The sequence below is a fragment of the Temnothorax americanus genome, unplaced genomic scaffold (genome assembly GCF_048541705.1).
Source record: "Temnothorax americanus isolate GAGA-0224 unplaced genomic scaffold, ASM4854170v1 Scaffold18, whole genome shotgun sequence".
NCBI classification, from domain to species: domain Eukaryota; kingdom Metazoa; phylum Arthropoda; class Insecta; order Hymenoptera; family Formicidae; genus Temnothorax; species Temnothorax americanus.
Genome location: NW_027509318.1, coordinates 3,023,204 through 3,048,606, shown reverse-complemented (window position 1 = coordinate 3,048,606; position 25,403 = coordinate 3,023,204). Strand labels below are relative to the sequence as shown.

General features: G+C 43.7%; 4 protein-coding genes across 9 annotated transcripts; 3 read left to right on the top strand and 1 right to left on the bottom strand.

The window, feature by feature from the left end:
• The first annotated feature begins 686 nt into the window (after positions 1-686).
• LOC143896368 (NADH-cytochrome b5 reductase-like) lies at positions 687-2,451 on the top strand. Its single transcript, XM_077404212.1, has 5 exons — positions 687-908; positions 993-1,293; positions 1,494-1,728; positions 1,795-2,006; positions 2,223-2,451. Exons 2-5 carry the CDS (start codon positions 1,023-1,025, stop codon positions 2,411-2,413), a joined length of 909 nt encoding a protein of 302 aa, XP_077260338.1. The 5' UTR covers positions 687-908; positions 993-1,022; the 3' UTR covers positions 2,414-2,451.
• Positions 1,186-4,846, bottom strand: Fancl (E3 ubiquitin-protein ligase Fancl). Of its 4 annotated transcripts, none has more exons than XM_077404211.1 (8): positions 4,482-4,846; positions 4,025-4,388; positions 3,705-3,806; positions 3,372-3,619; positions 3,017-3,206; positions 2,718-2,939; positions 2,445-2,545; positions 1,186-1,933 (listed from the first exon to the last, which is right to left on the bottom strand). In XM_077404211.1, the coding sequence occupies exons 2-7, from the start codon at positions 4,322-4,324 to the stop codon at positions 2,447-2,449; spliced, it is 1,161 nt and encodes a 386-aa protein (XP_077260337.1). In that variant the 5' UTR covers positions 4,325-4,388; positions 4,482-4,846; the 3' UTR covers positions 1,186-1,933; positions 2,445-2,446. The 4 variants fall into 4 exon arrangements, with proteins under 4 accessions (XP_077260337.1, XP_077260336.1, XP_077260335.1 ...); XM_077404210.1 differs by having other exon boundaries at positions 4,025-4,379; XM_077404209.1 differs by having other exon boundaries at positions 4,586-4,845.
• A 700-nt stretch (positions 4,847-5,546) lies between these two features.
• On the top strand, positions 5,547-7,125 carry LOC143896406 (transcription elongation factor 1 homolog). The gene is made up of 2 exons (XM_077404293.1): positions 5,547-5,795; positions 6,404-7,125. Exons 1-2 carry the CDS (start codon positions 5,680-5,682, stop codon positions 6,534-6,536), a joined length of 249 nt encoding a protein of 82 aa, XP_077260419.1. The 5' UTR covers positions 5,547-5,679; the 3' UTR covers positions 6,537-7,125.
• A 664-nt stretch (positions 7,126-7,789) lies between these two features.
• Positions 7,790-25,383, top strand: LOC143896403 (uncharacterized). 3 transcript variants are annotated; one of them, XM_077404289.1, is made up of 8 exons: positions 7,792-8,923; positions 9,040-9,162; positions 9,511-10,047; positions 10,230-15,832; positions 15,989-16,850; positions 16,938-17,312; positions 17,458-19,227; positions 19,429-25,383. In XM_077404289.1, exons 3-8 carry the CDS (start codon positions 9,645-9,647, stop codon positions 19,674-19,676), a joined length of 9,261 nt encoding a protein of 3,086 aa, XP_077260415.1. In that variant the 5' UTR covers positions 7,792-8,923; positions 9,040-9,162; positions 9,511-9,644; the 3' UTR covers positions 19,677-25,383. The 3 variants fall into 3 exon arrangements, with proteins under 3 accessions (XP_077260417.1, XP_077260416.1, XP_077260415.1); XM_077404291.1 differs by having other exon boundaries at positions 7,790-9,162; positions 17,458-19,224; XM_077404290.1 differs by having other exon boundaries at positions 7,791-9,162; positions 16,941-17,312.
• Positions 25,384-25,403: the final 20 nt, after the last annotated feature.

The following is a 25,403-nucleotide window of genomic DNA, read 5'->3' as shown; positions in this document are numbered from 1 at the left end:
GGTGCGCGTTCCCATTGAAAACCACGAAAATCTAATGGTATGCGGGCGGGTGGACGCGCGCGCGCGGCACGGCCCGTTTGACGCGACAGGCAGCCTCGGCCTCGGCTATTCGTCCTCCATGTCCCCTCCCGGCCTGCTCCCCCATCCCACGGCCGCCCTCTCGCCGCCCGCGCCGTGCCCGCCCGCGCCCGCGACCCGCGTACGCTCGGGCATTACGCCGGAATGCGCGGTATGCGGCCGATCGCCGCGCCGCGACGGCAGGATCGTTAAGCTCGGCCGCAGCCTTGTAAATACGCCAGCGCGGCTTTGTCGTTGTGTGGGCGAAGACGGATTTTTCTGCGCACGCCCAATAGCGTTCAGACTTATCCCAAGTAGCGTATACATATTTCACTCTGGGATATGTTGTTAGGCCCGTCGTGGAAAGAGACAAAAAAAATATATGATAGCGAAAAAAAAAAAAGAAATTATGATGGACTAACAAAGTTTAAGAATTTTTTGCACCCATATCGATATATCGTATGGTCGTTATATACATAAATAAAGGAAACCGCAGAAAACTTTTGTATATTGAAATATTCGGAAAATACAAAGCTATTTATAAATATAATTACTAACCGATAAATAATATAAATATGAATAAAATATTACAATTTTTAATATATAATATACTATTATAATTATTACAGTGTATAAAATATATAATACAAGAGCACTCTATTAATGTATCTAAACACGAGTCTGTTGAGATAGTCACGTGATCCACTACACGTGTGTGGTTCTGTGACAGCAACGTGACAATTGATCTTCGTAAATTTCTTGCAAGATCGATGATGCAAAATAAAGTGGAATTAATATGCCTCTTCGTACAAGTCTGTTGATGAAATGCCTAAGTAAAAATAAATCTTACGGTAATTATTTCAACTTAGTATGTTTTATTTAGGTTTAAATCTCTTATGTAACAGTTTGGTTAACTTGCATTTGTGCTTTTACAGAGAAATTCTATTGATAATGCGATAAGAAAAATGTGTAAAATGAGTTTAGACAATTGTAACGACGACAATGACGATGAAAGACCCAAAACGCCACTGGAGGAAAATTGTTGCGGCAGTGGCTGCGCGCGGTGCATCTTTGACGTTCACAGAACGCTGCTAAGAGAATGGGAAGGTAGAAAGACGCGGGCGAAAGTTAAAATAGCCGATAATTTATTATCTCCTTTATCTTATAAATCATTTGTCATCACAAATATATCCGATATATCGGAAGATTACATTTCGGTTCGTTTGGAATATCCAGGTACTATATAGTTCTATCAAATCAATATAATGAAAATTATATAAAATATACTGCAAATAATTAACAGAAAGTACAATAGCTTATTGGTTAATCTAAAGAAGTTACGCTTAAAAAATTTTTTAAAAAATAATGCAGATATATATTTGAACAATAATAGAATAATGTATCTTACATTAAAATACTTCGTACACGTTACGTAGAAGGCAAAACTGAAAACAATGTTAGTTTGCATCTCATACCTGGCCAATATATCATGCTACGTTCCTGGAGCAAATCTCGACCATACACCCCAATTGCTTGGACATACAAGAGCTTAGTTTTCTTAGTAAAAGTGTATAAACACGGTGAATTCAGTTTACTTCTGAAAAATGCACCGATCGGCAGTGGAATTAACGTCGGAGGTCCTTACGGAGATTTTAAGTATGAAAAAAACAGGTGCGTAAAATGTGGACAAGTATAATTAAGTTTTCCCACGAGTCAACGTATCGTTCGTTACGGCAGTTTTCGGCAGATCGTCATGTTTAGCATCGGCTCGGGAATAGCAGCGCTTTATCCTGTGGCTAAAGCGATCGTCGACGACGAAACGGAATTGACAAGAGTACATCTTGTTGCGGGATTTAGGTCGATAAGGCATGTGCCTCTGAAAAAAGAATTAACGCATCTAGCGGATTATTGGAATTTCAAATGTACATTACAGCTGTCTCAATTAAATGGTACGTGACAACGTTACGGAAAGAATCTAAAAAGTTAAAATCGTACACATAGAATGTCTTACAATAATTGCACTTTAAATAATTTTTTTTCACACTTTGGTGTGAAATATCAGTAATTTGTTTGATCATAAATAAGTGATTAAAATTATGATATTAAAAACTTTTTAGTTACAAAGTTAAATGTATTTAATTACTTTTTTTAAATAATTGTTTCAGACAGGACAATCAGCCTTCATGGTTTTAATATAAATGCCGGTCGTTTACGTAAAACACTCGTTGCTGATTATCTCGAATCCAATGACACAGAGACAACATTAATTTTAATATGTGGAACCTCACGGTTCAACCGGTCCATGAAAGAATGGGTCCAAGAAATGAATTATACACACATACATATATTTGAATAAAATGTAAATAGGATTTTGAATCAATATCTACCTTTATCGTTCAACGTAACAGGAAATGTTTTCCTTGCAATGTGGACACGTGCCATGGATGTAGCCGAACACAACTTGATTCCCAGCGTTCATTTGTAACCACTGTTATAAAAAAGAATTAATTTTATTGACATATATTCTATGTAATATTTTATATCAGGTAGAGCATGTGATTATATATATTTTTTTGTTTTGAAAAAATGTTTCTCGAAATATACAATTGTGATATTTCGTACAAAATATATTATTATGTATATTCTGATCTCTGATATACCTTCGATAAACATGCTGAATGGAAATGTTTCACGCATCTCTCGTTATTGCATATCTTATTCGGCAATTCATCGGTCTCTGATTTTTCAGAAAAGCATATACCACACTCCCGCGTACCGATCATGCCTATCGAATCATCCAAGCTGTCTTGCTGCTCGGGAAATTCATACATATTTAACAACATTCGTAGATTTTCCAAAACAGTACAATCCGGATTCCAATTCTGTAAAAAGATGTATCAATTTTTAAGTTACGCATAAGCGAATCGCTGTTATAGCTCACGTTACGCATGGAACGTACGTGAATATTATTGGAAACCTCGTCCCTCTGTCTTTTCACTTCGTTGTCGCTGCCTGAGAATTTAATTGTCGGCAAAGCAGTAGGACGCAGCGGATCTATCGTAATTGTCACAGATATAGATTGCGACAAATGAATGCGTCTGTACATGTGACTTTTGTTTGGTTCTGGTGGATCAATTACCCAACAATTCCTGGTAATACGATATTTCACATTAGACCGTTATAACGATTGTTTGATAATTCTTTCGGCAATAGGCTCATCAAAAAGCATATCATTTTTATAAAGTTCTTTCCAAAATTGTTGAATATTATTTTCTTTTGTAAACGCAATGAACATAAGTATCGACATTACTCACTCGTCAATTTCTTTTAATTGTTCCCATGCTCTTTCCAATAATTCCACTTGCCATTTGAACTTTGTCATCACAACGCTCAAATTAGTTACATTCCTCTCAAAGCCTTCAAACGTTGGGATAGCGGGCATGTCGGAAGATACTACTTTCCAGGGAATTCTAACATCGTTACATCTTTGCAACGTAAGAGATATTCCTCTTAAGGACAATTTGATAGTACTCAGATTCCGATCGCTTGACAGTTGCACATCCTTTAATAACAGATATTTTATCTTTAACATTGAGATCACGTGAGAGATCATTTGCAGAAGAAATACAGCTTGTAAATTTACTTACAGATGGATTTTGAAGAGCTGCTTTCACATCTCGTAGAAAATCTTTTGTAGATTCAAGGTTGACTATACGAATCTTACTATCTGTATTAACCATATATTTACCCTATTTGCAAAATGTACAATCATAATATAATTGTCAAAGAGTTATAAGCGGGGAGCGCACACTTCTGCACGACGCATAGCGCGTAAGCGTAAGAAAATCGATAGGTCCATACACATGTGCATAAGGAAACAGACCGATCAATTTTCTTACGCTTACGCATTATGCGTCGTGCAGAAGCGTGCGCTCCCCACTTTAGCATACCAATATCCGTTACTTACAATGAGCAATTGTAACCGTGTCAAGAATGACTGTACTGTTTGCGCAAACTTCGTCAACTCCTTTACTTTCTCGCTGAATGTTCTGTTCCGCAGGAAAGCGATGTGTCTGCCGAAGCTGATCTGCGCATCGGCGAACGATGGATAATTGGGCATAACTAGTTTCAGTTTCACTCTAGACTGGGTCTCGTAAGCAGCCTGCGAGACAATCAGAAAGCCTTTCCAAGTGACGGGCGATTCTCTGACGAGTATCATCTCTGGATGCCAATTCAAACGTGCTTCGCAATTACTCCCCGTTGCCATCGTCAGCAGTTTATTTATTAAAATTCGTAGGCACGTCCAAAAATATCATCCACATCTAAAAGTACTAATCATATAGAGATGCACTTGTTAATAACCAAAGATTTTATCCATAATAATCATCAATGAAGATATATCTTCTTGATAAAGAATCACGTACATAAACGTATTTATCTCTCAATATCGATATTTTTATCCACAGTTTTATCAATTAAGATATATCTTTATGATAAATGTAGAAAAGACACGAAATATAAATCTTACAGATAACGATAAAAGGTACTCCACGACTGTAAAGGAAATAAGGAATCCCTTTTGCTGTTCCTTTGCGGTTTTGAGACGTACCGGTAAATAACTAAAATAACTGACTTTTAAAGTGCCAATATCTGGCGGGCAGACTAAAAAGAAACCTATGTAATTAACATATAATAGGAAAAAACTGGATTTAAATATCACTCTCGAACAAAACAACCTTTCTTTACAATAATGATGAGATTCCGAACACACTATACATATCCAATAGAAGTAGGAGATATGGGTTTCCTAGGGATAAAAGGCAGACTTCCATTGGATATTGCGAACAAGTGTTTGAATCTTGTATCTTTTCCTCAATATTTTTTTTGCTTTTACGAAAAAATAAGTATTTAGCTTTAATACAATATATATTAATCTACAACATTATTTCACCGCATTTAGCAGCTATGTTATTTGATTAATATGTTAGAATGAGGCTGCGGTCCACTTGACGCTACAAATGCTTCGAAGCATTCCTCTTTTCTCTTTTTTTTCATTGAAGAAAAAAGGATAAGAAAAATGCTTCAAAGCATTTGTAGCGTCAAGTGGACCGCAGCCTAACACATGTATCCCAGATAATTTCGATTAAAAAATGATATAAATTATCCAAAATAATTTCGAATAAAAATAGTTTTTTTTTTTTTTTTTTTTTGATACAACATTTATGGTCGATTAGATCAGAAAAATTATATATTAGAAGAACATATATATATATATATAGAAATGTGAAGTATACGCCAGTTTAACCAGTGAATTCTTTACATTTCTACATTTTGCTAGCAAAATTTTTGTAGCTAACAAAATTTTACAGACTCTGACAGCCAGTGACAATATGTTCTACGAACAAACTGCGTGTATATATAGATCTACGCGCATGCGCAGTAGATCAGCAGATTCGCGGTTTCAGATTAACCTAACCTGACGCAACAAGACAAGCGCAAACAAAACGCGCGGATGTGTGGATACTGTGGATAGTGGACGCTGGTCGCTGATGTCGTCGGGCCGACTTTTGGATACTTCAATTGGCTCAAAGACTTGCACAGTCTTGACTGATTGCGAGCGAGATGGGCCGACGTAAAAGCAAACGGAAACCGCCTAGCAAAAAGAAGGCCATTCAACCGTTGGACACGCAATTCAATTGTCCGTTCTGCAATCACGAGAAGTCGTGCGAGGTTAAGATGTAAGTGCACCGAGAATACGCGATTGCTCGAACAACGAAGACATTGGGTCTCGCCGTATAACACAATTATTCATTTTCTTTTGTATCAATATGATTCCTTCAATCCTGTACTCGATTAAGATAATAGGCCTAAATCAATGTCTTAAGCTGCGTTCCGATATTCACGTTATCACTGAAAATCTATAGTTTACGTTACGTACACTATGGATTTTCAGTACTGACAGTGAATATTGGAACACAGCCTTAGTTGTACATTGTATCGTATTAGTTTATCGTTCCTAAAACGAGTTAAAATAGCCTCATACCCTTCCATTCAAAATTCTCAACTCTTTGATCAATCTGCAACAAGCTGGGTCCAATCTGCAATTCACCGACACACACGGTTGGTTCTTACACGGAGCTTTGCGTCGCTCTAAAATCAAATTTTGGTAAACTTGAACGGAGCAACATCCAACTCTTAGTTTCTTCATTCTCGTTAGCTTTATCGGCTGCACAAGTTTTCTCAATCAAGTTATAGACAAATCGTTCATAAAAGTCCAAGAGACTTGTGATAACTCGGCAAATTTGACAGGGTGATAAACTGAACTATTCTCTCTTCGCAATACCAGGGACAAAGGGAGGAGTACCGCCAGGATAACTTGCAGAGTGTGCTTGGAAGACTTTCAGACAACGATAAATCTGTTGTCGGAACCTTTGGATGTATATAACGATTGGATCGATGCCTGTGAGACCGCTAATTGAGTATTCGCAACGCTTTCCGTCTCGTTGCCCGTGTTACGGTTGCACGACACATCGCGAAACCTGCGGTGTCTCTTGGTTTTTATATATTATCTACGACAGATCTCGTCAACTTTATCTACGTTTTTACTCGCATCATTTTCCAAGTTTTATAAATATAAGCTCACGAATGAAGTTCCTCAGAGAACATATTCTTAAACGTACCGCTAAATGTGGCTGCCCGATCGTAAAAATTGTGTATTAAACATATAATATCGATATATTGTACGTAATACGTGATAAGAGACATTATTGATCTTGAGGAAGCAACATAAAATTTGTTATAATTAAACAGTCACATTTATCACTAATATTCGAGAAGTCTAAATCTTGATAATATATGTATATTGTGTTATAAAATATTAAACGGTTTCTGACCATAAATGTATATCGTTTGATTACTTTAGTATCAATTATATTTTAAGTCTGTAATACGTAATATATATTCATATCGCATTGTCCGTACATAATTTTATTTCTCACGATAAAACCGATAGCATAAAGATGTATATAAGCCTATATATTATATTCTATTAAATTGTTACAAACAGAACTTTCCCAGGATGTCTTATTCAAATCTTTCCACAATTCTGCAATTATTTAGGAAAAAAAAAGGCTCGAATCATGTACAATTGTAATTAGCAATTATTGAATTTTCAACATACCAATATTAAGTATAAGGTGTGTGTCGTATGTGTAACGCGAGAAGAACAAATTATATATTTCCTGATTCCCGATAAAAATACATGCCAAGTAAAAATTCCTAAAGATCCTGTCGCATCGATCATACGGCGTACAGGTAAGAAAGTTTCAATGGAAATCCTATACTCGACCCTCGATGAATGGAAAGATCCAAGCGGAACGAGAAAGTTCTCCGCGCTATCAGCTCTTTTGTCATCCCATAGTAAACGATCGTGATCGCTCCTGAGAGAACATGAGTCATTGCGGCTCCGAGCTCTTCAACTGACAGGCGCACGATGAAACTCCTCGAAAACGATATAAATGATGCGCGTATTAGGCGAGAAACGTGCCTGTCTCAAAGCACGGTGCTCAAAGTACAAAGTCAAACTGTATTCGAGATAAACCGTTCTCGCGAACCAACGCTAAATTGAATTCCTATTCTAATCGCGCATCATTTTATACATCGTTTTCGAGGAGTTTCATCGTGCGCCTGTCAGTTGAAGAGTGGTTGAAGAGTTCGAGCCGCGCAGCGCGCAGCCAGTCGCCCGGTCCGGTGCGGTCTCCGACATTCTCTCGCGAACGACGCGAACGTTCGCCGCGGGCCGCGGCTCGCTCGTTCGTCAGCGACCAGCAGCCCAGCAGCGAGCAGCGACCGACGGCGACGGCTCACGGCACGGCACGGCGCGGCGGTGGCGGCCTGGCGACGGCGGCGGCGGCGGCGGCGGTGGTGTGGTGTGGCGGCGGGCGGCGGACGGCGGTGCAACGACGGTGGTGCGGTGCGCGGTGCAGCCAAGATGGCGTTCGCCGAGCGGAGTACGCCGTCGGGCAGGAGCGCGTGAGAGGAAAAAAAAGGAATGCCGCGGGGTGCCGCGACGACCACCGACGCTTCGCGCGGGGTGCTCGCGTGAAGGTGCGAGGTAACGGCCGACGGGAGTGCGTGCGCTCGGGAGTGCGTGCGCGCGGCCGCACCGGGTTATTCGACGTTAACCTAAAGTGCGGCGGGTGCGCGGCGGCGGCGGCGAAGTGACGTGAAGTGCGGAGCGCGGAGCGGCGCGGCACGAACTCTCGGCTCGGTTCGGCGCGGACGGCGGACGCGCGCGGGCTCCTCCTCAGTCCTCGGCTCCGCCGCCGCTGGCATGGAAGCGACCCGGCCGCGCGGCCGAGCTCGTCGAACGTGAGACGGCGACGGCGACGGCGACGGCGACGGCGACGGCCAAACCGCTCTTGGCTAGGTACGAGGAACGCGAGAATGCGACGACCGGCCATGGCGTCCGTGGCGCGCGCGTGATCGCCGATCGGTCGGCTGATCGTGAGAACGAGGGAAAGAAGGGAAGGGGAGGGGGAGAGAGAGAGAGAGAGAGAGAAATTAAGAGAAAAAAGGAGAAGAGAGGACGTCAGGACGCGTCTCACGCATCTTCGACGAGAGACGGTGGATAGAGCAGTCAGACTGGACGCCGCGGAAGTGCGGTTAGACCCGCGGTGTAAACACGCTCTGGCCTACCGTCTTTTATTCTCCTGTCCTCGCAAGCTTCCCTTTTCCCGCTCCCCGTTGTCACCGTGTGGACGTGGATCGTTCTTAGACACGTGCTCGGGGGTGTCGACTCACGTGTGCGATGTCCTCCCGTGCTCGGAGCTGAACGTGAGATCGAGATCGGTCCTTCCCTTCGGTGGTGAGCTGTGAGAGATTATTTTGTCTAAACAAATCTGGGGATCCACGAGAGTTTGGCAGATCTTTGTGTTCTCTCTTATGGCGTACAATAGATTTAATGGATGCCGATATCTCTAGACAGCCTAGACAGGAAGGGACGCTGGAAAGCATCTTTGAAGTTTCCGAAAAGAGCGTCACCAGCTTGGTTTGAACGATTTCTGGTATCCTTTGCTGAGCGAAGCGTTTTTCGAGCGATGCTAAGTAAGCAGATTCGGCATGCCGCATATCATTAAATATTTCATTTTATATAACAAAAGAGTTGAGAATCGGAAATAGTCTTGGAAGTCCGAAACGTATACTTATTCCATCTATAAAGAAATAATTGAAAAAAGACAACTATTGAACACGCCAGGTTCTCGTTTATTAAAATTTATTTTATCAAGTTTGTTATCTCTTCGCAGTAGTTTGTCTCTGACTATCGATTGCATTAGTCTGATCGAGACTTTACTATTTCAAACGTGTCTTATCTCTTTGTCAACGCGTAACAGTTTCCGAATGCGTACATAAAATAAAATAACATAGCGAGAATGTATATGTGTGTCGTTACAGGAAGGGAAAGGCGTTTTGAATGACGATTGAACGATGTAGGTGTTGAGCTAATAGATGATTAGTGCTGCGTTTAAACGTGTGAGACATTCCATATCGGTAAGATACGCGTTGTGACTTGATGGACGGTGCGCATCATGTCTAATAGTCTAGACAGCTTTCTCACGCGCATCGGGGATGTCACGATTGAGCGCGTGACTCCACGCGGTGGCCCCAAGCCCGGTGATGCGAATGTGATGACCAGTGAAACCGCGACGAGCGCAAACGTGAACGCTGAGCCACGGGCGACCAATGACGAGAGCTCGGATGAGTCGAGTGGCGAAACGACGGACGGGGAGCAAGAAAAGAAGCTCGACGCTATGCGATCCGAGGAAATAGAAGAGATACGATCGGAAGGCTCGGGGGACGACATGGATCTGGACGAGACGATCGACTCGCAGATCGGTGTGAGAGTGGAGTCGGAGAGGCAGCAACACCATCCGTCTCCAGAGGAGGATGATGAGGAACAAGTTAATATTCTGGATACTTTACCTCTGGAAGGTTTGTCAGAATATACTATAAATAGCGTGCGATCTCAGCGTTTTTTTTGTTTAACAATGTAGCGTTATAAACAGTTATTTATGTTGTGAGTATTTATGTTGTAAATTATTTAAGTTGTTAGTATTAAAATAATTTTCACCGCGTTATTATATTTTAATACTTTTTCTCTCTTATGTCAAAAGGAGCGCCTATAGAAGGTCAAGAAGTATCAGAAGCCGATCTTCTGGGAAAACCGATATCGAAGGATTCGGAAGATGAGGAAAGTATGGATAATGAGAACGAGAAGACGGATGGACAGTCCACGGGAGAGGAAGGTGACGGTAACAAGAGACACGCCGATTCCGATCATTCCGACAGCGCGAAGAAAAAAGCGAAGAAAGATGACGGTAGTACCGAAGGTAGCACGTCGGAGTGCGAATTGAAGTCGGAGAAAAAGCTGGCCAATATGCGAAGAAATATCCGGGAGGTGATGGACGAAACGCAACTGGACGAAGCCACGTTGTCCGCTCAGAGGCAGGAAATGGAACGTCTCAGACGAGTGCAGGAGCAGCAGAGGATTATTCGCGAGGTGCAGCGTCAGATAGCGATTAACCGGCAGAATAGTAAGGCGCAGACGCGCGTTATCAGTCTCTTGCAGGGCAAGCAGAATCAGCCTGGCACTACTGTGATCTCACAGTCGTCTTCCCCGTCGTCGTCATTTCTATCGACGACGTCGCCATCGTCCACTCAGGTTCGTTTGCCAAACACCGTGCTGCTGAAGGTAAACTCCGGCACCGGCACTGGTGCTCAGACCACTCAGGTGACCAGCGGGATGCAAGCGGGACAGATGCAGAGGAGATCGATCGACGGTGGGTTGCGTTGGCAGAAAGGCAGAGGCGGTTATCAGGGAGCGCAGACATCTATCTCGCGTGTCCCGAATCGTTCCGGTGGGCCAAATATGTTGCAGCAGAGGATCCGCATGATGACTCCGTCCGTGAGTATATCGCCGGTGGTGCCTAAAAAGGAACCGATGGACCGTGCGGACTACTATTCCGATTCTGAATTGTCCGACATGGAAGCCGAAGAAGCGTTGCGCGAGAAGCAGATGCACGCAACGCGAAAGATACCTGGCGCCGCCAAATACCAGAGACCGCCTAAAGGCAAGGACGTGGTAACAATATCTAGCTCGAGCGAGAGTTCCGACGATGACTGCATAGTTTTGAGCGATCCCAGCGGTGAGGAGGAAACTGACAACGATGACGATCCATCCAATTCGGGGATGCACACCAACGATCGTTATAACATCCCAGACGAACACGGTCGGGTATTGATCAACGTGGGTCATCCCGAAACCGAGCCAGATGTGTACCTAGCTCCACAGGTTGCCCGTATCATCAAGCCACATCAGATCGGCGGCATACGCTTTCTTTTCGACAACATTATCGAGACGATCGAGAGGTACAAGACCAGCAGTGGCTTCGGTTGTATCCTCGCTCATAGTATGGGCTTAGGCAAGACCCTCCAAGTTGCCAGCTTCTGCGACATTTTTTTTCGATGCACCACTGCCAGGACTGTCCTCTGCATCATGCCCATAAACACGCTTCAAAACTGGCTGGCGGAGTTCAACATGTGGTTGCCGTATGAAGATCCCGCCACTACCGCCGAGAAACAGTCCAAGGCGACGAACGTTAAAATAGAGCCGGGAACGGATATAAAGCATGAAATGAAGGAGGAAAGTTGTGGCAATCAGAGCGACGTGTCTAATATGTCGCGGCCTATCAGTACAGAGTCCGCGCACCGCTTTAGTCAGGACGCAACAACGGCTGTCGGTGCGTCGCAACAACCGGTGAACGTCATGCCGGAGAATTCCTACGCGAATCCCTATCACGGTTACGAACAGCGCAACGTGATGCCGAATTACATGCAGGATCCTACTGTGATGAATAAGAATATGGTCGAGCCTCATGTACCGCATATGCCACCGAATTATCATCAGGGAGAGATGCCGCATAATTCGATGTACAATGCGAATCCGAATCCGCTTTACAGCTTCCCTGACTCGATGAAGCCGGATCCAGTAAACTGCCATGGTATGCCGCCCGGGCAGAACATCACGGGACCAAAATTCGGTATGGAGAATCAGACCACCGGTGTTATGTATCCTGGCATGGAGAATCGGCCACAGGGTGTGCCCATGTATCCCGATACGGAGAATCGAAACGTCGCGACGATGTATCCAGGCATGGGTAATCACCATCTCGGTACAATGTATTCCAATTACAACAGCATTCCCGGCACTTTCGCGAACTACGGCAGTCAGACGAATCAACAAGAACTAGAACGAGAACCGAAGAAAGAAAACATGTTACCAGGAGGAATGTCGCTTCCAAACCCAGAGGTGAATGTGAAGAAAGAACCGGAGGAGACGATCAAAAAAGAAGAGGGTACATCGACAACGAAGGAGGAATTAGTGGAGGAGAAAAAGGAAATGATAGAGAAGGTGAAAACGCCGTACGATGTAGACACGCCAATCGGCATGGAAGTACGCCCGAGGCATTTCGGTTTGCACATTCTGAATGATTCGCATAAAACCATGACCGCGAGAGCGAAAGTGATTCAAGAGTGGCAATCGACCGGCGGTGTTTTGCTAATAGGATACGAATTGTTCAGACAGTTGTCTTTGAAGAAGCCCAATAAAGCAAAGCGGAAACGCGGGCAACCCTACAAAGACACGGTAGATGTAGAAGAGGAGGATAAGAATAAAGGTCTGCTGGACGAAATGCATACGGCTTTGATGAATCCCGGACCGGACCTGGTAATCTGCGACGAAGGACATCGAATCAAGAACTCACACGCGAGCATCAGCATGGCGTTGAAACAGATGCGCACGAAACGTAGAATCGTATTAACCGGTTATCCATTGCAGAACAATCTGCTGGAGTACTGGTGCATGGTGGACTTCGTGAGGCCCAATTATCTCGGTACCAAGAGTGAATTTTGCAATATGTTCGAGAGACCGATACAGAACGGCCAGTGTATTGACTCCACGCAGCAGGATATACGATTGATGCGATATCGCGCGCATGTGTTGCATTCGTTGCTGGAGGGTTTCGTGCAGAGAAGATCCCATTCGGTGTTACAAATGTCATTGCCGCGCAAAGAGGAATACATCCTCCTCGTTAGGATGACGCCTCATCAACGCAAATTATACGATACATTTATGAATCAGGTAGTGAAAACGCGCGCGGTGCCGAATCCGTTGAAAGCTTTTGCTGTGTGCTGTAAGATCTGGAATCATCCGGACATCCTGTATCATTTTCTCCGTAAGCGTCAAGCGAACGAGGAAGACGATTTGGATCTGGAGGAAACAATAGGAGAAAAATCTACGGCGGGTGGCAAGAAATCCAAAGCGCGCCAGCCGAAAGGAGAATCTAAGAAAACTTCGAAGAAGGGCACGACGATAAAGAACAAACCCGCGGCTAGTGTACAACCGAACGCTTCTTCATCGTCATCCACGAACGATAACCCGGAGGCAGAAAATACCAACAATCCTCCGAAACAAAATAATTACACTAATTATAATACGATGCCAGTTTCCAATTCGGGATATTCCAATTCCACAGGGATGCCGCAGGGATCTTATCCTCCTCATGGTTATCAAAACTATCGTCCGAACGATCAAAACACGTACTATAGGAATGATAATAACAATCACGGAGAATATAATCACGGAGAGTTCTATAATAATCAAGGACAACAAAGGTATGGCAATCAACAGTTCCAGTCATATACTCAGACGTCGACAAATTACAATACGTCGCAGGGATACGCCAATCAGTCGCAGAACTATATGCAGTCGAACGAGCAGTCCGCGAATCATCCTCAGAGGTACGGCGGTGCGGCGGCTGGATCCGACTTCAGATCGGATCAGAATCAAGGAAACAATTATGAGGCACCCGGGATGTTTCCACGACAGAACTATCCCTATCAAGATCAGCAACGCAATTACACGCCGAATATAAACCAAGGGCCTAACAATTATCCCCAGGTCCCCAATCAACCTTCCTTCCAGTCTCAGATGCCGAATCAGTCTGCGAATATGCCGATGCAGGATTATTCATACACCGCGAATCAAAATCAAAATTACACGCCAGCGCCGGCTCAGGCAAATCCAATGTATCCGCGTAACGACGGGCAACCGCTGCAAAACTCAACGATGGGATATCCGGCGTCTCAGCAAGGTCAGCCACCCACGGCTCAAACACAGACTACTGGCTACATGGCGCCGCAACAAAACCAGAACACGTCGTCTGGTCAAAATCGTGACTTCTCGTCGAATCAGCAAAATCAGAATCTAGGTTTGCAGAATCAATCTCATCAATATGCGAGCCAGCAACAGCAACCACAGGGTGTGCCTCTTCAGGGCCAAACACATGGCTATCATACGCAGGTGAATCCGACTTCTCCGCAAACTCCACATGCGTTCAATCAGCAGTCGGCTCCGATGCCACAAACTCCATCTCACGGTTACATGCAGCCGAACCAACCGAATCAAGGGCCCATCTCACAGGGTCCGATGCGCGGCTATACTCCGGCGCCGCAGAGTCAAATGGGTGTAGCGCAAAACCAGCCCAATTACCCGACTAATCAACCCGCGCAGAACGTTAACGCACAGAATCAGACGCATAGGTATCCTCCGGATCAAGCAGGTCAGACGTCGAATCCGCAGAATGCGGCCCACGGTTATAGTCACCATATAGTTCCCCAATCCGCAGCTTCCAATCAAGCGGGACCATATTCTCAACAGAATCAGCCAGGCCCGGCGGTACCGTCGTCGAATCAGGCTCATCCTGGTTATTCGTCAAATCATCCAGGTACAGCCGCGATGCCGCAGAATCCCGCACATCGATACGGAGCCGCGCAGCAAACACAGGTAGCCCAGAATCAACCTATGGCATATCCACCGAATCAGCAACAGCCTAATCAATCTCTGGGTCAGAATGATCAGCTCTATCCTAGGCCGGACACCGCGGTGTCGCAGCAAACGCAGAGTTATGCTCCCGCCGCAAACGAATTTTCGAACGATCGTTCGGGCGCAGGCACCACCGGTAATCCTAGTAACAATTACAGCGCCAATCAACCGCAGACGCAGAACCCCGTTATGCCGAATTATCCGTCGGACGGCTCGCATCAGAACCCGTCGGCGGTCGGGCAGATAAAGGAAGAGCCTTATTATATGCAGCGCAATTATCCGCAGACGTTCCGACCGGATCAGCAATGCAACGATTCGTACTACAGAGATCAGATGAATCTCGGCATGAATCGTTATCCGAACAATTATTTCCCGCCGCAAAATTATCCAAATCAGTCGTACGATTACGCGTCCGGTCATGGCGCTGACATGAATCAGCGGCCCGACGACTCCAAGACTTCGCAGCAGCCCATCGGTGCTCACCCTCCCAGTGCGCCATGTGACAAGAGCAGCAAAGATATGACGTCCAGCATCGGTGTACAGAATCAACCATTGCATCAGAATAATCTCACCGGCGTACCAAGCTACACCGTGGAACCGAATCGCCAGAGTTCGGCAACTCCCGCGCCCAGATCGGTACCGGGAGTTAATCCGGTGCACAGTCCTCGATTGAATCAGAACGAACTATCGAAGGAGGATGAGAGAGAAAAGGAAGATCAAGCAGAGAAGGATAAAGAGGACAAATCCGACGACGAGACTCTCACGAAAGATGAGGAAAAAGATAGCAAGAGCTCTCCTAGCGTGAAGGAAGATCCTGGAATTCCATATGATTGGGTATGTTAATATATTACTACATATCTATTCGCTATTTTAATACGAAAGAATGGAAAAAATTTAATTATTTTATAAAACAATAAAATATAAATTTTAATTTTTGTAATATTTTTATTAATTAATTAAATAATTTTGTAATACTTAATTCTGTTACAGGCAACAGAGTTGATGAAAGGATATAAACCCGGATTGATAGACGCGTCCGGAAAAATGACGCTCTTCTTTTGCATTCTCGATGAAGCTATTAAACTGGGAGATCGCGTACTCGCATTCTCGCAGTCGCTGTTCACATTGAATCTCATAGAAGACTTCTTAGCGCGAAATAGCTTAAAGCATCCGGATGGCCAGACCGACGCGTGGATTAAGAATGTGAATTATTACAGACTTGATGGAAGCACGAGCGCGTTAGAGCGAGAGAAACTGATCAACGAATTCAATAACAATCCGAAGATTCATCTCTTCCTCGTTTCTACGCGAGCCGGTTCGTTGGGTATCAATCTTGTCGGTGCAAATCGCGCGATTGTATTTGATGCTTCCTGGAATCCTTGTCACGATACGCAAGCTGTATGCAGAGTCTACAGATACGGCCAACAAAAACCGTGTTTTGTATATCGATTGGTCACCGATAACTGTCTGGAAAGGAAAATCTACGATCGACAGATCAGTAAACAGGGCATGGCGGACCGCGTGGTCGATCAGTGCAATCCCGATGCACATCTTTCGTTAAAGGAGGCGACGACGTTATCATGGGATTGGGAAGAGGACAGCCAAGTGCAGGATTTCTCGCAGACCAAAGACAGCTACACGGACGAAGTTATGCATTGTGTGTTAGAACACTATTCCTCGTTGCTTACCAAACAACCGTTTCGTCACGAGAGTCTGCTCGTTGATCGGAAGGACAAGAAGCTCAGTCAAGCGGAAAAACGATTGGCTCGTCGCGGCTACGAACTTGAGAAGATGGCAGCTAATTGTTCTAGGCCCAGCTATAATTATGTTCCTGGAAATACAGCCACGCGAGGTATAGTTTATATTCAAGATGGAGACCTTATTATAAGTCTAAAGATAATCATGCTGTGTATATATGCACATTGATTATTTATTCCAGCAGGTGGATTACAAATCAGAGCAATTCGCGGTGGCGATGGTGGTACTACGCCGAAACCTGTTGCGTCTGTCAGACCTATGCAACAACGAGGTGCTGATGGATTAAATCCGCGAGGCGTTACTGGCAGTAGGTGGATTCCGGCGGAAGTATGGCAGAGACAAGGAATGAGTGCGCAAGAAATGACGCTACCTCTAGATGTAGTTATACCGACGAATTCTCCGGACAAAGGTAGTATCGTTCTGAAAGCCGGTCAACGTGTAATGGTGCTGAAGAGTCCAAAAGGCATTTACATGCAGCTTGAATCCGGCAAAATTATAGCAATTCGTACTGCGCTTAAGTTGAATCAACAAAAGCGAGAAGAGGAACCGAAGAAAGGTGAATTTAATTCACCTAATATATTACTAATAATTACTTTTGAGTTCTTTTCAATAATTCAAGAGTAATTAGCAATTGGTAATATATTAGCGATAAATTATTTGAAAATATTTTATTATTTAAAAATTTAATATTTTTATCGCAGGATCCTCGATGATACAGAGGAATTCTAAGCCCGAAGTTGGTTTTCCCTTACGGAATAACTCGGCTATTTCTATAATACCAAAGTCATCCTCAAGTAACCAGACTGGCGGCCGGCCTCTCAATAAACCATCACCGAGCCCGGGTTACAAACCATTCGGTGATAAGGAAATTTCCAAGAGACCCAAACCAGTCGCTACAGCGACAGCCAAACCTTATTTGAGCCAAGTAAACTTGACCAATCAAGTTTCTCTGTCGAGACTACCCAAAGTCAAGCAAGAGCCAATGGATCATTCGACACTTGGTGACAACTCCAACTCGTCGGATGGTCAATTGAGAACCGAGCAACGTGTCGAGGAAGTCAGATTGGAAGACGTGGTGGCAGAAGTGAGCTCGAACACCGAGTATAGTCCCTCTAATCACACCCGCACCACTAATTCGGATACGGATACATCTCTGCCGAAATCCTCCGAGGAAGGCACTCAGGTTTACACGCCTGAGACAGTCTCCCTTGCGCAAGGCGTTCAAACACAACATGACCACTCTGAACCAGAGATGCCGCCAACAGCTGACAAACAGTGTTCGCCGTCGGAGAAGGAGCCTCCTAAGCCGGACACACGAACAAACTACGGTCGGTCCTTCCACAGTCAAACAGAGAAACGAGAAATTTCCAATGATGATATCATTATTGAGGAAGCGTCTCAAGCGGCGTCACAAATGACACCGCAGGTAACACAACAGGTAACACCACAGGTCGCAACGCAGACGCACGCGATTGCTCCTAGTCCGATGCCTTCTCTGTTGACGCCACAACCAGTACCATCAGTTATGCCGGTACCATCAACCATGTCAATACCACCAAGCTTATCGATACCGTCAAGTATGCCTCCGAACATACCACCAAGCATGTCAGTACCATCAAACATGCCGCTGAACATACCATCGAACATACCAGTATCGTCGAGCATACTGCCGAGCATGTCGATATCGTCGAGTATGCCGTCGAGTATGCCATCAAGTATGCCAGTAACATCAAGCATATCGTCGAGCATGCCGATACCATCGAGTATGCCGATATCGTCGAGCATACCGGTGTCGTCGAGCATACCGGTATCATCGGGTGTATCGGTACCGTCCGGATCTGCAAGAGGCTCGGAAGCACCTAAAAGTATCGCCGATTCGATGACCAACACGACATCGACCGCTTCCGTGTGCACTAGCACCAATATTACTTCTCCGAAGAGCACCGAGCCGACTCCGAGTATGCGAGACAACATGATCCAGAGTGATCCGACGCCGAGCGTACCCCAGGGATATCCCTACGCTCAATATCCGAGATACTACGACTACAGCGATCCACGATCTCGCTCGCTGTCTAATCCCTATGGGACTTACTTCCCCGGCGTTCCACCTCACACGGCAAATCCCAGCAGTAGACTGCCAGTAGATACGACGAAGCCTCAGCCGGACTTAGGCAAGCCTATGGACGAAAGGAACGTGATGAACGTGCCTACCCCTTACTCTTCTCAAATACCGAGCATTACTGCCAAAACGTTAACGAGCAACTCTGCGACGGAGTCTAAGGGTACGGACAGCACGACGACGGTGACTGCTACAGTGGCCTCAGCAAGTAGGGACGAAACGCATATACCTACCGCATTTAGTCATCCCACTAGCACGCGGTATCCAGGACCGTACCCGCCGGCCCCGTACGACCCGTATTCGCAGCATTATCCACCGGCGCCTGGCTCTTCCGCAGCTTATCCTCCAGGTGGTGAGTCTTAAGTCTCATTGTAAAGTAAAACGAGAAGTAAGGTTTTGTCATCTGCTTATATTTCAAGCTTAATTTTGCCAATATCTTTTTTTAGTTCTCTTACGAAGTTTTTTATGTTTAGAAAATGTGTTAACGTTTTTTTGAAAGTTTTATTCAGTTATGTTCATTGACGAGAACATTAACGGTGAAATTAATCTGCAGGAGCACCCGGTTATCCAGCATACGGTGGACCCAGCTACAACACAGATTATGCCCGCATGTACTCGGCGTTCCATGGTCCGCCACCTCCGACGGATCCTTACATGCACAGAGGATATGCACCTCCTTCTTCGCATCCCCCTAATTACTACTCGCCGTTCCCGCATCCTCCGCCGCCCTATCCCAATTATTCGTTCCTGCCGTATCCGAATCCGAATATGTCCAGCGAGCCTCAACCACCCGCTCAGTAGGGAAGCATCGCGGCTAAGGATAATTCTGGGTTAGTGACCGCGAAAAGCAAGAAAACCGTCGCAAAGACTCAAAAAGCGCGGTTACGAAGCTTAATAGACTGAAGCTGTAAAACGCATCGATGTAAATATTTAGTCAGAAATATTGAGATATTAAGAGGATATTTGATGGCAGGTATGCGAATACTTCGCAATACCGACATGTAAATCGTGAAGGACGAGTGCGATCGCCGTCAACATTGAACCGTGCAATCTGTTGAAATGTTCAGAATATTTTAACTCTCTTTGTCAACGTCGTTCTTGCGATGCGTTTTTGTTCACTAGTTAATTACAAGAAAATGTACTCGTCAAGCGGTATAAATTACTCCTTTGTTTAATCTTCCAGTTTTATAAAAGCGGCGTCAAGCGAGATTTTTTACGAGTGCTTAGATTATGCAATTTAGATTGCAATACGTTTCATACATAATTGCGTTCCTCGTGACTTTTTCTACTTTTTGTACTTGCGCGCTGTGCTCTTTGTCAGATTAACCTTCTACCAATAACTTCTTGACGTCGGAACTGATGATTTATTGACGCGTATGACTCTGGGAAGATTGAAGGAGGAGTAAATTGTATGTACCATCCGAATGATCGAAGGGAAAGGAGGAGCGCTGTATACTATCGTTTAGCTTCACGCGTTACATTCAATCACTTAGCTCATTTTTGTATATCTTGTATATATCATTTTTGTAATTGTAACGAAGAGGGGGATGGTCACTACAACGGAACAAAATTCTCGTATCAAGAATGATTAACACAATCGTCCATGACGCGTTCCCAATTCATGAAACCCAAGAATTGGAAGTAACAGCATGGCCAAAAGCAGACTTGCACATGAGATTTTAAGTTTATATCTTTTTCAAGACTCGATTATGATATTAATCAATAACGATGTTCTACGGGTAATAACATAGAATTTATACGTAAGATTTTATTCTCGTTTAGTTGTTAAATTTTCTTTTTTTACCACGATGCATATCGTTATCTAAAATTCTCTTGATTTTAAAAGAGAAATGATGTATAAAAAACTTCCATGACAAATTTTTCGCGTTTTTATATTTGATCGACTGATCCCCCTTCACAATAGTACGGCAAGAGTAATGAATATGCAAGCTGTCTAGACATTGAAACTATACCATAAAATGCAGATGAAACTCTTCCGCGCATGAATCTACTGTTCAGAGTGAGATGCTTTCTTCTATTTCGTCATATAACTTTATACATCATAGCAGTACATGTAATTGTTACGTGATTCTTGTTGATTCGATGCTTCTACCCTGAAATTATTTTTCTAAAGATCTAATATTATAATATAAAGCTCCGTTTTTCTTGAACCGTGCTTTTTATTCCAGCAATAGGTCTAACAGTTTTAATTTCAAAACGAAATTTCGTCTTGCGATACTTCGAGTGGAATGATAATTCTAGATGACAATCTAAGATCAGGGATTTTAGAAAGCGATATCAATTAAGTGATAGGTGTTCGAGGTCCCGGTTTAGAGATGATAATTATATTATTTAAATATTAATTATTTAGATTTACTCGAAAAGACAATTTCAGGGTGAGAGCAATGGATCATGCAGAGTTAAGTTTGGTTTGCATTATGCATCACTCTTCCGTAATTTTAAATTTACTCTATTTTTTTTTACAGTGCATATCATATTGTCTATACTCTATTTCTCAATGAGGACTGAAATCAGTTGCTGCTCTTCGCGGCACCCGTCTACTGAAATATATAATTGAAACGCGCGCTGCTATAGAAATTCACGGTAGGCGAACGATATGAGAGAGAAGTCCCAAGTTCTTCTCTTCTCCTTGTCTAGTCCACAGTGTAGTCAAGAGTGGGAAGGATTATATATGGGGAGTAAGGATGAAGTATTGGCCGATTAAAAAGACCAGACAAGGACAGAGTGCTGCTTGGCATACTCTCTCATATCGCACAGGCAGACCTAGCGCGCCTTCCAGTTAGTACATATTTCAGTGCACTCGTCACGCCGCGTCTACATGTCTCTCTCAAAGCATTTTTCACATACATACATTTTAAACGCGTACACACATACGTACATACAGTATTCATGGAACATTTAGCAGCCAGTAAATTACAGTCTACAGCATCCCTAGCGAGTTGTATATGGACTACGTATCATACTATTAAACGTTACGGTTTCCGAAATAGATAATCTTACAGTAGAGCGTAGGATTGTTGTTAACTAGAAATGTCTCGCGACTTATAAGAAGAGGGAGAGGAAAAAGGGCGCGAGGAACTCGTCCGTTTCTCGGACGCGTAACGTAATTAAGCGTTAAGGGGAGAGCCATGATTTTCAGGAGCGACTCTTCAGACTCGGAACTGTGATATTTTATTATTAATCTCGTGTCGAATTCGCGCTGCACGCTCCTTGCCCGGAATCGAAGTCGCCGACCTTGGTTTCGGCGGGAATTTCGCGGGCGGGCCCCCCCCCCCCGGCGGTGCCCTCCCGCGACGCTCGGTCGAAATTGTTGCATTTACGTTAGCGTAAGTCAATCGGGTGCACGAGATGGCTAATCCGTTTTTCCAAGTGGGACGCAGAGGCGCGCACGGGTCTATCATGGTGCTCCCTGTATACATTATTATAGACCAGTGGTATTCAACCCCCTTTCGACCCCGGTGTTATTCAATCCCGAAAGCATCCCCCTTCGAGTCTTTCGTCCCCTTTAAAGATATATATTTGAAATTTTTTCCCTTTTCCCCTGTCACAGAATTTTGTACATTCTTCCAAAGACACCCCCTCGAGGATGACGTTTTACATTCTCGTTTAACATACTGCGGCTTTCACCAGTTCCTCTTGCACGGTTTTGTAAGGATGAGGGAGACAACTCCCCGTATAAATTCTCTCGGAACCTTACGGATATGATACAGAAGTATTTGTCCCTTCTTTCTTTTTTTTTTATACACGCATCTTCGTACTTACCAAAGTTATCTCTTTAGCAGATCGCGCCCGCGGATCCTCCTAGAACGCGAAAGTCTTGGCGCCGCCCTGCAGGGGGGCACTCCAGGTTGAATACCTCTGATTATAGGACGAATTATTCTAGCGAGATAAGCGTTCATGCTGGATATATGATTAGTAATACTATGTCTCCCGTGGCGGGTCTCGGTGTTGTCTGTTTGCCGCGCGATGAGACGCGACGTTCCCCTACATCCCCCTCTTCTTCCCCACACTCTCCCTCGTTTACTTGGACGTGTCGCGGCCGCACGTTTCGTAGGTTTTAAGTGTACAGGTGTTACATTTTAAGCGCGACGTGTAAAGTAAGCTGTGCAATCCCACGCGAACAGGCGACAGGGAGACCGTCGCGTTAATAAAAATAAAAAAAAAGAAAAGAAAGAAACGCGAGAGAGAGCCGCGAGCCCCGTATTCCGTTGTTCTGAAAGCGGTCGCGGGGTTCCAAATATCCGGGATTCACGGGATCGTCGCCGTCACCGCCACGACCCACTCTCCCTCTCCCCCGGACGTCCGGATGCGGCTTTGTCGAGTTCTGTTTTCGTGTAACATAAAAATCATCCTCGACGTCGCCGTCAGACCGGAAGTCACGCGGCCGCGGTGAAGGCGACGGCCCTTCGCGAGTCCCGTTCGCGTAAACGAAAATCGCATTCGATGTTGTTTAAAGGGTTGAATGGGGGTGCGAGCTCGGTTCGCGAAATCGGCGGCTCGGTTTACTCTCGCAAACGTTTAACTTGTAACGTGTATAATTTGTATAATTCATTATATAATTCGTTGAATATAATAAACATAATTATATATAGTAAAATATACGCGAGGAAAGCGATATACGGGCATTTCACTTTCGAGAATCGAACTTGCGCCACTCTCAGAACAAGCGGCTCATATATCTGCAGAAGGAAAGCAATTATTTCATCTCTGTTATAGCTTTTTTTTGCCATTACATACTCTTGTACATACCCATTATTTACATTTCATACTTTATTTATTATTATACATTAGCCATTATTATCGCTTTTTTTCGATGTCAGAGTATTATCCTTGTGTAAAATAAATTGTTTACACTGATGAGAATATTGTTTTGCTCATACTACATTGTTGCGCAGAGCGAAAGAGAGAAAGAGAGAGAGAGGGAGCGAGAGCGAGAGAGGAATGAGATCCTATGTATATGTTTTTTTTTTTACAACATTCAACTTCACATTTCAAAATGGGAATATAAGCTCGCAGGCCCGCGTTTTCGCCGCGTGTTTAACGCAAAAAGCGGCCGATCTGATTTCAAGAACAGGCTATTTTTGTCGGGCAAATCTCTTGAGAAGCTTACAGACACAAAATTGTCCAGCAGACAATAAACGAATCTCACTATCGTTTTTACAAGAAGTCCCATTGTCAGAAACCGTAGGACTTCGAAAATTAGAGTGTCGAAGTATCGAAGGCTTCGTGGCGCGCTAAACTTCGGGATATTTGAAGGAAAATGCAGGAAGTTTTCACGGCGATCGGCGATTCGACAAATCTACGATTTAATTGTGCGGTGACGCAAAAATCTGGAAGGAGCGTCTCATGCGCCGCGATGCACGTGTAAAATGCTTATTAATTGTTAGTATCGTAAGAAATGATTTATGCGGAGTCGACATGGGATTATCAAGCGAGTAATTTCTTCTGATCAGCGCGAGAGATCCGTCTTTCAGTCGACGAAATTCTGCGTCGACGTGACAAGATTTTTTTTCGCGACGCATCACGCTCTTCGTCTGTGTACGCTTCAGGATGACTAAATGCATATGTTACACGCAGGCTGGGTTTATTAAAAAGTTATAATAAATTTGCCAGCGGAGGATTAGCAACGCTCTCGTGTCGCCGTTTCTTTTTCTTCGTTTTGCTCTTTTAACGGATCTTCGCGTTCCCACATTGTAATTTTTTCCATAAACCACGTTATAGCGTATGAGACAAGATGAGATAATTAATTAATGAAATAAAAGTATTCGGATATTAAACGGGCCTGTTTCCTGCGGATAACTTGAGATTCGTAACGCCGCTGTATGAAACAAAAATTGTATACATTTTTATTTTGTCCCGTTTTGAGAAGCACTACTCTCTCTCTTGTGGGATATATTCTTTAAATAAGTAGTTGAATTTAGAAATGATTTATATGTGATACTTACAGAGAGTTACAATGATTTTCATTGCAATATTATGTTTAACTGTCGACAACAAGATTTACTATTGTAGTAAATGGAAATAAATGTAATTAGATATTTTTCATAAAGTAAGTCCAAGAGTAAGTTTTATTTTTTAATATTAAAATGCACATAAAATAGAGTGAAATAGCACGTAATTATTATTTCGAATTTCATTCTTATTTGAAAACGTGTAGCTCTTTGTTTAAACAAAAGATTCGAATTATACATATGCTCTGTATAGGGCACTACAGAGAACACAGTAATTAGCTAAATAAATTTCTTTTATCTAATTGCTTCTTTCGGAAAGATAATGAAACAGAGGTTGAGATCAGGTGCAGAAAAGGCTTGTTACGTTATTGTTGATATTAATCATAAAATGTACAGTAGGTGGCGTTTGCAACAATTACTTTGTATCATATTCATCAGCGAGACGAAAAGAGATAAATAATTAAATCAAACAAAATGCACAGATAGTGAATAAAATATGTAATTAATAAAAGCAACGCCGATTGCCATAAAGTTCACTTTCCCGTTTAAAAAACCA

Bases quoted from the DNA above. Each gene is read 5' to 3' on its own strand.
- LOC143896368 (XM_077404212.1), top strand. From the start codon at position 1,023: ATGTGTAAAATGAGTTTAGACAATTGTAACGACGACAATGACGATGAA. The intron at 1,294-1,493 runs GTACTATATAGT...CACGTTACGTAG, and splicing joins GGTTCGTTTGGAATATCCAG to AAGGCAAAACTGAAAACAAT. The intron at 2,007-2,222 runs GTACGTGACAAC...TAATTGTTTCAG, and splicing joins ACAGCTGTCTCAATTAAATG to ACAGGACAATCAGCCTTCAT.
- Fancl (XM_077404211.1), bottom strand. From the start codon at position 4,324: ATGGCAACGGGGAGTAATTGCGAAGCACGTTTGAATTGGCATCCAGAG. The intron at 3,807-4,024 runs GTAAGTAACGGA...TTTTGCAAATAG, and splicing joins CACGGTTACAATTGCTCATT to GGTAAATATATGGTTAATAC. The intron at 2,546-2,717 runs GTATATCAGAGA...TTTTTATAACAG, and splicing joins ATTCAGCATGTTTATCGAAG to TGGTTACAAATGAACGCTGG.
- LOC143896406 (XM_077404293.1), top strand. From the start codon at position 5,680: ATGGGCCGACGTAAAAGCAAACGGAAACCGCCTAGCAAAAAGAAGGCC. The intron at 5,796-6,403 runs GTAAGTGCACCG...TCGCAATACCAG, and splicing joins AAGTCGTGCGAGGTTAAGAT to GGACAAAGGGAGGAGTACCG.
- LOC143896403 (XM_077404289.1), top strand. From the start codon at position 9,645: ATGTCTAATAGTCTAGACAGCTTTCTCACGCGCATCGGGGATGTCACG. The intron at 10,048-10,229 runs GTTTGTCAGAAT...TTATGTCAAAAG, and splicing joins GGATACTTTACCTCTGGAAG to GAGCGCCTATAGAAGGTCAA. The intron at 16,851-16,937 runs GTATAGTTTATA...TATTTATTCCAG, and splicing joins TGGAAATACAGCCACGCGAG to CAGGTGGATTACAAATCAGA.